General features: G+C 38.7%; 1 protein-coding gene across 1 annotated transcript in view; it reads right to left on the bottom strand.

The window, feature by feature from the left end:
- The window catches only part of cenpp (centromere protein P), a 224474-nt gene that overhangs the window by 195340 nt on the left and 13078 nt on the right, over positions 1-16056 (bottom strand). Inside the window, exon 6 of the mRNA XM_003217659.4 lies at positions 1466-1562. Coding sequence (XP_003217707.1) covers positions 1466-1562 — 97 coding nt within the window. The remainder of the gene's footprint in view (positions 1-1465; positions 1563-16056) is intronic.

Genomic DNA, 16056 nt, shown 5'->3' with positions numbered 1-16056 from the left:
TCCTCACATTGTGTTCTTATATCAATTCACAGCAATGTTTGGATATGTGAGCCACTCTGAGTCCTCGTCGGGGTGAGAAGAGTGGGGTACAAATATGGCAAATAAATACTAAAGAAATAAAGAAAAGGCCAACAACTCTTCCATACCATCTCCTTAACTCCTCCCAACTCCACTGACCATGAGCAACACTTGACATTTTATAGATCACCCCTTCCTTGTGTTTCATCAGACTGAGATTATAGATTCCATATTATTCCTACCACATCATTAAACAGATACAGTATGCTAAAATTCTTGAAGATACAGATTCCTGGTGGTCATCCATAATTAATCACCTGAGAATAAAGTCACCTGATCCAGTTCTCTGTGAAACACAGCTTGAATGCCTCAACTCTAAATCTGCCATAGTATTATGTTGGCAGCAATATTAACCAGTTAGGTTTAATTTAACTTCACTTCACTTCAGTTTATTTCTTAATTAGTCACTCTCCACCAGAGTGCTCCGAGCGACTTACAATTTAAAATATCATTCCACAATATAAAAACATTCAGCATAAAAACATTCAAGCATAAAAATATTCAGCATAAAAACATTTAAGTGATAACTGCTGTTGTCACTTAAACTGAGGACTTTAAAACACTACTAATTTTTGTTTTGAAATATTCAGCTTCAGTGGGAAATTGATTAGCCTATTGTTAATATTACTGCTAGGCAATACTTGACTGGGATTAAAGATGGTTTGGGAATATGGGTCCAAAAGTGGAGGGAATGTATGAACTGGAAGACTATTGTAGTAAAGCAGTTGATACAATCAGCATCAGCTCAAATTCAAAATCACAGAGAGGAATACACGCCACAAATCTTCATTACACTATTTGTATAAAAATAAAATTGATGTTGGAAGTTACAGAATTATTTTCTTCAAAACTTTATTTTTTAAAAATATACATATATATATATTATATACAAGATGTCTGGGGAATATTGTAAAACACTCCAAAATCAAAAAACAACCACTCCAATTTGAAACAAGCAAACATCTTTTCTTTAACCATGTGCTGGTATTAAAATAGCTGAATAATTTGGGGATGATCACAAATCATATTTGCATTATAACTATGTTATATTGGGTAAAGTAAAACAAGCTTTCTTTTTCCTTCAAAGGCACAATGTGGCCTTTAAAACAAAGGACTGCTCAGAATAATCATAGTTAGGTTTACTCTTTTGCACATTTTTTAAGGAAAGTGAAAGCTTTCATCTCTAGCTAAGAGAATCATGAAGTATTATAATTCTAAATCACTAGCATCCATGAACTGCAGAAAATGTTACAAGAATAAATATTATTAAATGATCCGTGACATGATTATAAACGTTACAATTACAATTATAAATGTATGGCAATTTATTCATTTTTCTCATATCTGGTATCCCAAAAACATTTCAAAATACACTTCAAAATAGTACCTTGAAATGTGTGAATGTACATTTCCGATGTTCATACCATTCAGAGAAAGACAAAAGAGTCTTGAAGAACAGCATCAGATTCCCACTCTCTTCTATCCTAAAATGTAACATAAGGCATGAAAATAAAACAATATATTTTTACTCACAGATTCAAAGAAAACTATTTTTTCTATTACTGTAGGATATCTGGTGCAAACAATTTGGCTAAAGTGGTTCAAATCTATTAATCAGGCTATCTATATATATAAAAGGCTAAAAAAAAATTCGGCCTAGGACAAAACAACAAAACTACACATCCCAGAAACACTAAACTTGGCAACACAACCCCTTTACGTTCATACAACAAAAAGAAAAGAAAAATAAAGTCCCAATTAGAGGGAAAGGAATAATTATTTTTTATCCAATTGCTGCCAGTTACAAGGCTAAATTCTGCCCACTTGGTCTCCTAGCAACCTACTCAGCCCAGGGGACAGGCACAGTTAGGACTCAGGCCTCTTCCACACTGCCTATAAGATACAGATTATCTGATTTTAACTGGATTATATGGCAGTGTAGACTCAAGGCCCTTCCACACAGCTATATTACCCATTTATAATCTTATATTATCTGCTTTGAACTGGATTATTTTGAGTCCACACTGCCAGATAATTCACTTCAGTGTGCATTTTCTACAGCTGTGTAGAAGGGGCCTCATATAATCCAGTTCTAAGCAGATAATATAAGATTATAAATATACAGTAGTGTCTCACTTATCCAACATAAACAAGCTGGCAGAACGTTGGATAAGTGAATATGTTGGATAATAAGAAGGGATTCAGGAAATGCCAATTAAACATCAAATTAGGTAATGATTATACAAATTAAGCACCAAACATCATGTTATACAACAAATTTGACAGAAAAAGTAGTTCAATGCTCAGTAATGCTATGTTGTAAAAACTGTATTTACAAATTTAGCACCAAAATATCACAATGAATTTAAAACATTGACTACAAAAACATCTATATATATAAAAGGGTGATGGAATCGCGGCACCGAGCAAAACAACAAAAGTATAGGCCCCCCTACCTCGAAATTTGACAACACAACCCATCATCCATGCCTCTAGGTTGATACAACAAAAAATCCCATCAAGAACCTCCATGGGGCCTTAAAAACCCAGCCGTCAGCTTGGCTGGAAGGCCCCATGGCGGTTGGAGGAGGGGCCTCCACGCGGCGGGTCCTGTGACGCCCGCCGAAGAGGAGGGCCGCGAGGCCCCAAGGTTTTTTTTTCCTACGTTCAGGCCTGCAGAGCCAAAGGTGTGGAGGGGGGCCTTCCAGAAAGACGGGCCCGCCGTTGACCCCCCCGCGAAGACCCCCCCCCCCCCGCGGCCTCCTCCATGCCTCACAGGCCGGAGGGAGGCCACCCCCCCCCAAAAAAGCCGCCTCAGCCTCCCGCCAGCTGGAGGGAGGCCACGAGGCCCCAAACGTTTTTTTTTTGGACCTTCAGCCCTGCAAAGCCGAAGGTCGGGGGGGGCTTCCAGAAAGTCGGCCCCGGCCCCCCTCCACACGCAAAGACCCACCGCGACCTGCCGCTAGCCGAACGCAGGCTGCCAGGCCCCAAGATTTGGGTTTTGGGATTTATTTTTTTTTTGGTTTGAGATGGAGGCCTGCAAAGGCGGAGGCAGGGGTGGCTGCAAGGCCGGGAAGAGCCCCCCCCCACCCGCCGTGTCCTGAAGGCCCTAAACAGCTGGCGACGGCCCAGGCCTGCCACATGGGCCAGGCCTGGAGAGGCAAACAGCGGCCGAAGGCCATGAAGGCCTAGGCAGGGCCACCGGGGAGCAGGGCCTTGGCTCCTTGCACCCCCCTCCCTCCCCTTTTCCCCTCTTCAAACGAGGGCCCTACCTTCCCAGCCTCAGCTGCCTGGGCCTCTGTCTCTCTTCCAGGGATTGGAAAGAGGGGCCGCCTGCCTGTACTCTCAGGCAACAAATATAACACCTAACATTACTGTGGTGTAATAATACAAAACAATATAATCTCTAAAATCAGGACATTAAATAAAGAACAACACTCTGAAAATGGGAATTCCAGAAAGGAAACAACCAGGGCCAGCTAACACCTCCCAACAAAGGATTCCCCCAGGCAGGAAGCAACAGTATAATCTCTAAAATCAGGACATTAAATAAAGAGGAACACTCTGAAAATGGGAATTCCAGAAAGGAAACAACCAGGGCCAGCTAACACCTTCCAACAAAGGATTCCCCCAGGCAGGAAGCAACCAGGCTTCCAAACAGCAAGGCTATTCAGTGCTGTTCAACCTAACCAAGCAAGATTTCCCCTTCATAGTACACCCTCAGGGTTTCAAGCCATGAGGCTACTCCGTCTCATTCAGCCTGCCCAAGAAAGGATGCCTCTATGTAGAAAGCAGTCAGTCTTTGAAACAGCGAGGCTATTCAGTGCAATTCAAATTGGCTAAAAAACCATTTCCCTACAATGCAAGTACCCAGCCTTCCAAGCAGAAAACCTATTCCATTGTATTCCAGCTCACCAAACAAGGATTCACGTAAGTAGAAAACACCCAGACTTTAGGGCTGCAAGGCTATTCACTGCTATTCCACCTGGTCAACAAATGATTTCCCTTCAGCCACAGCAACGCGTGGCCGGGCATAGCTAGTTGACTACTAAAAGGCAGACTGCGTTGGATAATCCAGAACACTGGATAAGCGAATGTTGGATAAGTGAGATTCTACTGTAATATGAAATAATTACTGTGGTAATCCAGTCCAACCCAATTCTGCCATGGAGGACACAATCCAAGCATGCCTAACAGATGGCCACCCAGCCTCTCAATAATAATAATAATAATAATAAGTAGTAGTAGTAGTAGTAGTAGTAGTAGAAGAAGAAGAAGAAGAAGAAGAATATCATACAATCATAAGGTTAGGAGACACCCCTAAGGATCATCCAGTTCAACTTCCTTCTACCGTGCAGGATGACACAAACCAAGCACTCCTGACAGATGGCCATCCAAGATCTGCACAGTAATAATACAAATTGAATCATAGAATCAGACAGTTAGGAGAGACCCTAAAGGCCATCCAGTCCAACCCAACTCTGCCATTGGACGATACAATCCAAGCACTCCCAACAGATGGCCAGCCAGCCTCTCAATAATAATAATAATAATAATAATAATAATAATAATAATAAGAAGAAGAAGAAGAAGAAGAAGAAGAAGAAGATCATACAATCCTAAGGTTAGCAGATACCCCTAAGGATCATCCAGTTCAACTTCCTTATATCATGCAGGAGGACACAATCCAACCACTCCTGACAGATGGCCATCCAATATCTGCACAATAATAATACACATCAAATCATAGCATCAGACAGTTAGGAGACACCCCTAAAGGCCATCCAGTCAACCCAATTCTGCCATGCAGGACACAATCCAAGCACTCCCAACAGATGGCCACCCAGCCTCTCAATACTAATACTAATAATAACAACATCATACAATCCTAAGGTTTGGAGTGACCCCTAAGGATCATCCAGATCAACTTCCTTCTACCATGCAGGAGGACACAATCCAAGCACTCCTGACAGATGGCCATCCAGCCTCTACATAATAACGATGATGAAGATAATAATAATAATAATAATAATAATAATAATAATAATAATAGAAGCATAGAATCCAAGAGTTTGGAGAGACCCCTAAGGGTCATCCAGCCCAACCCTTTCTACTATGCAGCAGGACAAATCCAAGCATTCACAACACATGGACAACGTATAAATACTATACAATACTACACAGGGACATAGACCCCCTCTACCCTCACCACTTTCACAGTACACAAACAATCAAATGCATACTAAACATAAAGACAACCATACAACAGACATTCAATACTACCACTACCTCAACAATTTCTCACCAACACCACCAGACAACGCCACAGCAACGCGTGGCCGGGCACAGCTAGTACTTAATATATCATTAAATATATGTGAGAAATAAAATGCAGTTATTTGTAAGAAACAATACACAGTACCTCAATCTTTGATTATTTTGTGTTTTAAAATACCAATAACTTAAACAGCTTAAATATAAAGAACATGTATAACTATGTTATTACAAAAACTAAAATATACACTCTAAAGTCTGATCTAAAACCTCCAACTGCATAGGATTCAGTAGATGCAGAAGAAGAAGAAGAAGAAGAGGAAGAGGAAGAGGAAGAAGAAGAGGAGGAGGAAACTGAGTAACAAGGGACTCTGTTTGAGAAAAATGTATTTGTATAGACTTTAAGCAATCCCCTACATTATCCAATTTCCATAAGGAACTGAAGACCTGGTGGTGTCGGCAGGTTTTTGAGTAATTATATTGGACTACCGCCGATTTCTGAGCCTGAATATATTGCACAAGATTTCCCTAGCCTAAAATGATACATTTTAATATATTGGGTTTATGGTTCCCGTCCCCTTGATCTGGTCATGTAAGTGTGATTTATTGTTATAATTGTATTATTTTACTTTGTTTAATAATGTGTATTATGTTGTTATGTAATGTTTGTGTAGCTTTTATGACTGTAAACCGCCCTGAGTCCCATTCGGGAGATAGGGCGGTATATAAATAAAGTTTTTTTATTATTATTATTTATTACCTAAGGGAGGCGTGTCATGGGGAGGGAAGGGAGGGAAACAGGGTAATGGTAAAATGTGCATCAAATTTTTGAATATAATTCCCTGTAACACTAATAGTTTCAACAGTGGGGCAAAACGTAAGAGAGTGTTCCATTTTTTGAAGAAAGTTAAGTCTGACATAGCTTGTTTATTGGAAACTCACATGATAGAGAAATATATTCACCTATTAGAACAAGAAAGACTAGGCCAGTTATTTACCTCATGTAACCATAAGAAAACCAATGAAATTGTATTTTATATTAAGAAATATTTGAACCCAGAGGTAATCTTCTCTGATAAGGAGGGTAGGATTCTTGCAATGAAAGTTCTTCACCAGGGTAAATCAGTTCTTCTAGTAGGTATTTATGCCCCCAATACCAAACAAAGTCAATTTTACAAGATATTTGCGAGTATGCGTTCTGAATATGGGAAGAAGGATATGATCTGGTTGGGAGACTTCAACGGGGTTAAGGATACAAAACTAGATAGGAGTAACAGAATTAAAAAAGATAAGAAAGAAGGTAAATTACCAGGCTCCTTTATGAAAGTAATACACCAGTGGGACATGTACGATATTTGGAGAACCCTCAATCCAGCGGGGAGAGAATGTACGTATTACTCCCACAGACACAGCTCAGCCTCCAGAATTGACATGATGTTTGGAACAAAATACATTATTTGTAGAATAGAGAAGGTAGAAATTTTAGCACGGGTACTGGCTGACCATAATTCACTACTATTGAAATTAAGAGAAGAAACCAGCAGTAGGGAGGTGTGGCGAATGAATGACTGTATTTTGAGAATAAAAACACACAGGGATAAAATTGGAATGGAAATAAAATGCTACCTGAAAGAAAACACTAAAGATAATATAGAGGATAAAGTGGTCTGGGGGCCCGGGAAAGGTGTAATAAGAGGGATACTAATTCAGCAAAACTAGATTTGATATAAAGATAATAACAAGAAGCAACTAGAGCTACTAGCCAAGATTAGAGGAAAGGAATTAGAACTAGAGGAGAGTAGAGGGGGGGATAAGAAATTTATGGCAGAATTGAAAAACCTTGGGCAGCAATACAATTTGTTGGTTGCAGACGACATTGAGAGGAAGATCCGGTATAACAGGTATAACTTCTTTGAGAATGCAAATAAACCAGACAAATTATTAGCCTGGCACCTGAAAGGCTCAAAGAAAACACAACTAATCACTAGAATAAGTAATAATGGCGAAAAAATTACAAATTTCCAACAAATTCAGAAGGCATTTGAAAATTATTACTCAAAACTATACAAAAAAGAACAGGAAGATTTAGACAAGACCTCTCAATCTGTAAATGAGACTAAAAGTATAAGATTAACAGAAGCAGTGAAAGACAATCTAGATAGGCTAATCACACCAGATAAGAGACAATTTATATAAAATGTTTTACAGATGTTACACAACTCCAGCTCTCCTAGCCAAAATAGACAAATCACAATCAGGATGCTGTTGGAAGTGTAAAACACAGAAAGGGACCTTCTTTCACGTATGGTGGTCTTGTGAATTGGTGCAGTTCTATTGGGAAAAAGTTATAAAAGAAACAAATAAAATGATCCACAACAAAGTAAAAAGAAATCCAGGGATGTGCCTTTTAGGGTTATTCAGTGATGAACTAGTGCAGCCAGAAAGAGAAATCTGCCTGTAAACGGTTGCCAGTGATTGGAAAGGTGAAAAAACATTAAGTATTACAAATTGGAAGGATAAATTGAGGGATTATGCACAGATGGCCAAGATTTCTCGCAATCTGAAACATGAAAGTCATGAAGTTTTTGAAAGAAATTGGAAGCTGGCCTTAGCCTATCTGGCGGGGGAATCTAAGTGATAAAAACAAGGGGAATTTATTGATCCAGAAGCACAGAGGGTTAAACAAAATTACCATATATACTCGAGTATAAGCCGATCCGAATATAAGACGAGGCACCTAATTTTACCCCACAAAAAACTAGGAAAACATTGACTCCAGTATAAGCTGAGAATGGTAAATTTCAGAAATAAAAACAGATAAAATTACATTAATTGAGGCATCAGTAGGTTAAATGTTTTTGAATATTTACATAAAGCTCAAATTTAAGATAAGACTGTCCAACTCTGATTAAATCATGATTAAATCATGATTCTCATCTTCTTCAATGTAAATGTGCTTATGTATCCTTTTAATAATAATAGAGTAAAATAATACATGTAATAATAGAGTAAAATAATAAATGCAATAACAACAATAATAAGATCAGAGTGAAATAATAAATGTATTATTAATAATAATAAAAATAGAGTAAAATAAATGTAATAGTAGCAACAATAAGAGAGAATAATAAATGTACCATATATTCTCGAGTATAAGTTGACCCAAATATAAGCCAATCAGGACCTTCACCTGAGTATAAGCTGAGGGGGCTTTTTCAGTCTTAAAAAGAGGGCTGAAAAACTAGACTTATACTCAAGTATATACAGTAAGTATAAACTCTTCTTTGTTCAGTGTCGGGAGTCAAGGTGGTGGGACGCACGGAGGGTGGTAATTGTATTGTAGGTGGTGGGTTGTCTATGTATGTGTATGTGTATATGATTGTAATGCGTATGTGGATGTTGTACAATTTTAAAAATAAAATTATGGACATTTTTTTTTAAAAAAAGGATTTTATATCCTCAGATACATCTCGGGAGACAAGCAGCACATAAATTCAATAAATAAATACATAAAAATAAAACTGATTGCCAACAATTGTTCTAAGTGGCTCATCATTGTTAAATTGTGTATTTAAAAATTCATAATTTAAAAATATGAGAGTGGATATTTTTATACAGGAGATTTGGGAGGCACAATTATGAGAGAATTGGGGATGGGAGGATTTAAATGCCATGGCATTTAAAAGGAGAAGTAAAGGGTGATGGATAGCAGCGGGAGCCCAAAATATGCTGAACTAGGATCTATGCAATAAAACTGGGAGGGGTGGGGATAAAAAGACTATGCTGGAAATTTTCATTGGGTCTATAATAGATATTAATTAAAAAAAGAGAAGAAGGTTAAAGAAAGGAAGCTATCAATACCTACTAAATGAGCAAGATAATTTTAGCGTGTAATATTAAAGTCAAAATTGGGATTGTAGAAAGAAGTATGGGAGAAGAAACAAGTTAAAAGGTGAAAAGAAAGAGAGCAATAGAGAGAGAAACCATCTGTCATTGCAGCTAAAATTATGAGCAAGGATTTTTGTTTGTCTCTCACTACTTACAGATATTGTTCAGAGCTAACATTTTTCTTTCATAAAATACACAAGATCTTCAGAATTTAAATCCTCTAGGAAATTTATAATGCTTTGTCTTCTGAACTAGTATCCAATTCAGATCTTATATTTTTTGACATCATTTTCCCAGTCTACAAGCATGCCTGCACATTGTGGAAACTACTGGCAAAGCAATGAGAAATAAAACAAGCCAACAGATATTATGTCACTTTTTCCCTTTTCCCTCCAACTGCTTTCTACAGCTGCAGCTAGAGCTTGCTAAAATGACCATCTTTCAGAGATCTGATGAGATTGGGTGCGCATATGGCAAGAGATTTCCATATGTACTTTGAATGTGCACTAAGAACGAAAGGAGTCTTGAGGCATTTTGTTACAGAAAGTTTAAGAACAGAGGAAAAGAAGGACTATTAACTGGATTTACTAATAGAGTAGTCTAAAAAGTGGGTAGAATTGCTTTATTAAGATTCTCCTCTGGTATACATTACAAAAAGTAATCACTTTCATTTAACAATTAAGCAATGAATGAAAAGAAAGAAAAAACAGTGTCACTTAACCACATGCTACTGTAGCAAAATACTATGTGATCCCATTCAAAAAGGATTCCTCCAGAATCTCATGAGGGAGGATGGAGGCCCCATGGAGGGGCTTCTTGTTGGCACATACAATTAAATCACATGTGTTCAAAATCTTCTTCCCTCTTCAATCTTTTGACTCGCTTTAAGTTGTAGGTGAGTTTCTTGGCCAGTGCTTTTGACCAGACTCTGCTCAATCAAGAACGCATGGGCAGATTGTTTAGTATATTCCAGGGTTAGGATATTTCCACATGTGCTGCCAAAAGCAGTAAAATTAGTAACTCCCTCTGTTGTAAGTTTGCATTTTTGCACTGAAGATGGATAAAAGGAATAAAGCACTACACCACTCAACATTATTTGTGACATTAATACCTAACTTTCAAAAATCATTTAACATCTCTTCTAACACAATGAGCTGCACACATATGAGGTTTTGAGAAATATGAATGCATGTGAAATAGAAGTATAGAATAAATTTTACTATCAGATATTTTTCCCATAGTTGTCAAACCACTTTAGTTTCTCTTATAAAAGGATTCCATATTCTTCTCAGGGCACATCTACACTGGCCGCATACGCCTGAGCTGATCAGAGTGGAGTACTGTGAATTAGGGCCTTTTTGTTGCATTAAACAAATTAGCAAACTTCAATTAATCAGAAATCCACATATGAGCTGGGAAATAACAGAGATTATATAGCTCTCATGAGTTCAGACAAAACATAGAAAGGCATGTGCTGCCACATAAGTTAGCATTGTGTATTAGTGAAACCATGTGCCACTTCACCACCCAAACACCCACTGGATATTTATGAGAAAGATTTCTCCAGACATACACATATATGTGCAGGCCTCCTATAGTCGTGGAAAAGCCACAAGACCTTCCAAATATTTAATGAAAGCACAGAAAAAATACGATGAATCTCCACTCAACATATATATCTTATGGTTATCAGCTTTGGAACAGACCAGAATATTAATACATTCACACCAGGGTTGAATATTCTGGTAGCCACTACTTCTTGGTCCAGGTGAAACAGAAAATGAGAGTTAATTTGAGATGTCCTGGTGTTATTTGTCATAAAGCAAAGAGGAGCAAAGAGGAGCAAAGGGGCTACAAGTGTTTGGGGAAAATTCTTGTTCATATCTTGGCTTATTAAACAGAGATATGGTCACGTAAAGTGGCCCAATAATTCAGATTCTGAGATACTACTGTATATCTTTAGCAAAGGAGGGCATGGGTTAACAGAGAAAAAGTCAATTTGGCTGTGAAAAATATCACATGCTTAAATAGAAGGAAACCCTGACAGGGAATCTGGCACCTACATGTTGGAAAGATGTTGGACAGCTGTGTGCTGCATGGATTTCAGGGTTATTTATTTTATTGTAAAATAGCCACCTTTGCAGCCAAGCACAGTTCCAAAGTGTGAGACACTTAAATAAAAACCAGAACAGCCTCATTTATATGCATGTGTGTCAGGGTGAAGAACTAACATTTGATTTACCTTTGGTTTGATTTGAAAGGAGTGGGAAATGTCTTTCCAGGACAATTTTTATTTCAACAATCCAAAGCTCTACTCTAGTATATGAATAACCAAAAATCCTCTCAGTGTGTTAAAGCGCTGAGCTGCTGAACTTGCGGACCAAAAGGTCCCAGGTTCAATTCCCGGGAGCAGAGTGAGCGCCCGCTGTTAGCAACAGCTCCTGCCAACCTAGCAGTTTGAAAACATGCCAATGTGAGTAGATCAATAGGTACCACTCCGGTGGGAAGGTAACAGCGCTCCATGCAGTCATGCCGGCCACATTACCTTGGAGGTGTCTACGGACAATGCCGGCTCTTCAGCTTAGAAATGGAGATGAGCATCAACTCCCAGAATCGGTCACAACTGGACTTAACGTCAGGGAAAACCTTTACCTTTTTTATATACATACAGTATTATTAAGGAAATTACGTTATGATTTTACAAATTAAGCACCAAAACATGTTTTACAATAAATTGACAGAAAAAGCAGTTCAATACACTGCAACGTTATGTAGTAATTACTGTATTTACAAATTTAGCACCAAAATATTGCAATGTATTGAAAACATTGACTAGAAAAACATTGACTACTAGAAGGCAGACTGCATTAGATAATACAGAACATTAGATAAGCAAAGGTTGGATAAGCGAGACCCTACTGTATTTATAAGTCTAGAAATTTTAGTCAAAAAATCAACTCCCTTGCCCATTCCTCATGTTTTTGCAATAAAATTATATGGAAAAAACAAAATATCAACTATCAAAAATCTGGGTTGATTTATCCATGAGCAAATGTGAGCTTATACATAAAAAAGGAAATTCCCTTTCTCTGAGTAGAATGGCAAAGGCAAGAGCTTAGTCCATCTCAGAAGCAATAAAATCCTCTACTCTCTCTCTCCCATGGCACTATTCTGACCTTCTTGAAAGTCTGGGTGGGAAAATGGCAGTGACACCCAGGAGCAGCTGACCCCTGGCATTGGTGCTTTCCGTTTTCTGTAGAATAACCATTAACTTATCTACAGGTCACATCAAAATCAACAATTTTGGCCTCCACATTTGCCCTCAATTTATACATGAGGTTGACTTATACATGGGTATATACAGATTTTTTGTGTGTGTCAGGAGCAGCGACTTGAGAAACTGCAAGTTGTTTCTAGTGCGAGAGAATTGACTGTCTGCAAGGACGTTGTCCGGGGACGCCCGGATGTTTTGATGTTTTACCATCCTTGTGGGATACTTCTCTTATGCCCCTGCATGGGGAGCTGGAGCTGACAGAGTTCATCCGCGCTCTCCACTGGATTCGAACCAACAACCTTCAGGTCAGCAACCCAACCTTCAGTCTTGCCGGCATAAGGAATTAACCCATTGTGCCATCAGGGGGCTCCTGGTATTTTCTGTCTTTCAATATGGAAGAGGATGAAATTTTACTGAGAAGGCTAAAGGAGATTAAGGCAGAGGGGAGGAGGAATTGGAGGACTTGAAAGAAAGAATGAAAATTCTTTGCTAGTCAAAGCAGCAGCACAGCTGAAGATAAAAGTAGGAGAATGTTCAAGAGAAGGACTTTATGACCTGAAAAGAAGGGAGGGGGAGTGCTGGAAGGAGGTAATTGTGTTGTGAATAAGAGGCACAAGAGGACAAAAAAGCCTAGAGAAGTGTGAATGGGGGAAGGGTTGCCCATACATGTTTGAGATACTTAAGGACTAAGTTGCATCTCCTTTGGATGGCACTATTTTTCTGTTGCACACCCAGTACCTTTGCTCGGGACAAAATTGATCTATTGCATTTTAAATGTTCTTGTTCCTTTGCAGGACAATCATTTTGGTATCTTTCCAGTCACTACATCCCACAAAGTAGTATTTATTGCTAATTGCACCAGTAGGTTTAAATAAACTGTTTCCAACTCCACAAATTTCATCCCACAGTAAACAGTAAATCTGAAATGGTTTCTCCTGTAAAATATTCTGTAACAATGACTTGGAGCTAATGCTCCTACAGGATCCTTTCTCCAGTTTCTTCTATTTTTATTTATTTATTTATTTACAGCATTTATATTCCGCCCTTCTCACCCCGAAGGGGACTCAGGGCGGATCACATTACACATATAGGCAAACATTCAATGCCTTTTAACATAGAACAAAGACAAACAAACATAGGCTCTGAGCGGGCCTCGAACTCATGACCTCCTGGTCAGAGTGATTCATTGCAGTTAATTGCAGCTGGCTTGCTCTCCCGCCTGCGCCACAGCCCTTCTAGGCACCTTTTCTCTTTCATCTAGCCTTCCCTATTCCTGTATCATCATCTATCCAGATATTCTGATGTTTATTCCATCTCTTCCCCCATGTTTTATTGTAGGTATTATTAAAGGCGTACACAATTTTTTTAAAAGTTGTATATTATTTCAACTATACAGCTAAACCAACTTGCAGTATAAAAAGTAAAGGTTTTCCCCTGATGTTAAGTCTAGTCGTGTCCGACTTTGTGGGTTGGTGCTCATCTCCATTTCTAAGCCGAAGAACTGGCATTGTCCGTAGATGCCTCCAAAGTCACGTGGGTGGCATGACTGCAAGGAGCACAGTTACCTTCTGGCCAGAGCAGTACTTATTAATCTATTCACATTTCCATGATTTTGAACTGCTAGGTTGGCAGAAGCTGGGGCTAACAGCGGTAGCTCACCTTGCTCCCCAGATTCAAACTGCCGACCTTTCGGTCAGCAAGTTCAGCAGCTCAGCGGTTTAACCCACTACACCACTGGAGGCTCCTGAATCCAACTTCCAGTATACTATTCAATAAAATCTACAATAATTGGCATACTTTGCAGTGTCTCTACTTACAGTTAGTGCTCTTTGTGTTGAAGAAGGGCTATAATAAGGCTTTTTTCCAGAAAAACCCCACTGTGGACCATGTTTTCTCTAATTTTTTGGATCACTGCCAAAAATGCTATCTATAAAAAGAACTGGAATTGAAGAGACTACTTCAAATGTGCATGGTTACATTGGAACAAGTTTTTATTTTGGCAAACCACTAAGCTACTGGTAGTAAAGTATAGGATAATGTAGAACCTTAATTACTTGCATTGATGTAGCCTAGTCACTTAAGATGCCCCAGCACTCCTACTGCTGCTAAAACAAGGAAAAATGTTGCATAGATATTTTGTTCTGCTCTCCTTTAAGTATTTTCTGTAGTAAGAAAAAAGATGGCAGCAGTAATGGAATAATGTGGAAGAACTGCATATGGACACAGTTGGTGACAGACAAAAACCTGGCTAACCAGTCTTGCCATGGATTTGGGGAACCTTTGATTAATTTTACGCACTCAGTTAAATGACATCCAACAATTGCTTACACACACCTAGTAAAATTTAATGAATGCGGCAAGGAAACTACACATGGTGGTGTCAAAATGTGTCTACAATACAGTGTAGATACACCCTAGGAATATGGTTTCTCACAAAACCTACCCTGAGTGACAGAGAAAAGTTGGAAACAATTGTTTACTGGTGTATGTGCAAGAGAGGAATGTGGCAGGAAAAGAAGGGGAATGTCCTTTTTTCATAGCAGAGATATAATAACTCAATATTAATTTTTAATCTGGAAGCACATCTAAGGGCAAATGGACACAGCTGGGCAATGGGTTTTCAACAGCCTCTCAGAAGCTATCCAACTATGATTTCCCAATCCTTTGTAAGATATGAAACAGCATGGCTATGTATCACTTCATTGTGGATGAAAACAAACCTCTTTCACCCAAAGGTCTGGGTTGAGAGGCAAAAAGGACTTTCAAAAATAAACATGAAATCAAAGATGCAACAATAGACCTAGAGCTTCAAAGAGAATGAAGACAAGTGTTGAGGTTTTTTATTTACTGTGCTTTGGCTGAAACCAGAAAGCTTTTTAGATTGGATAATGAAGGCACAAATGAGACTCTATCCTTAGAAAAACTATCTTGGGAAATAGGAATAGTTTCTGACTGATAAACGATGGCTGACTAGCAAGATATGCAACATTTTATGGCAAATGTAACTGATTTCACCTGCCCAATAAAATGACATCCAGCACTTTCCTTACTGTATCATTTTTGTACATCAAAGGAGTACATGGGATGATACTACTCTTAAAAATTAATGACTGGAAATATTTCTGAACATATGTATTGGTAGCCATATAAAAGCTAAAAAGGACATTAGCAATTGCACAAGTTTATATTTTTGTTCTGTGTTTGTATAAGTAAAGGTAAAGGTTTCCCCTGACGTTAAGTCCAGTTGTGACCGACTCTGGGGGTTGGTGCTCATCTCCATTTCTAACCCGAGTCCCTCTGGAGAGATGGTGGCAAGGTACAAAAATAAAATTAAAATTAAATTAAATTTTTAAAAATAAAATAAATAAGCCGAAGAGCCGGCGTTGTCCATAGACTCCTCCAAGGTCATGTGGCCGTCATGACTGCATGGAGCGCCATTACCTTCCCGCTGGAGCGGTACCTATTGATCTACCCACATTTGCATGTTTTCGAACTGCTAGGTTAGCAGGAGCTGGGGCTAACAGCGGGCGCTCACTCCGCTC

This window comes from Anolis carolinensis, chromosome 2 (assembly GCF_035594765.1).
Source record: "Anolis carolinensis isolate JA03-04 chromosome 2, rAnoCar3.1.pri, whole genome shotgun sequence".
NCBI lineage: Eukaryota > Metazoa > Chordata > Lepidosauria > Squamata > Dactyloidae > Anolis > Anolis carolinensis.
This window is presented reverse-complemented; position numbering and strand designations above follow the sequence as displayed.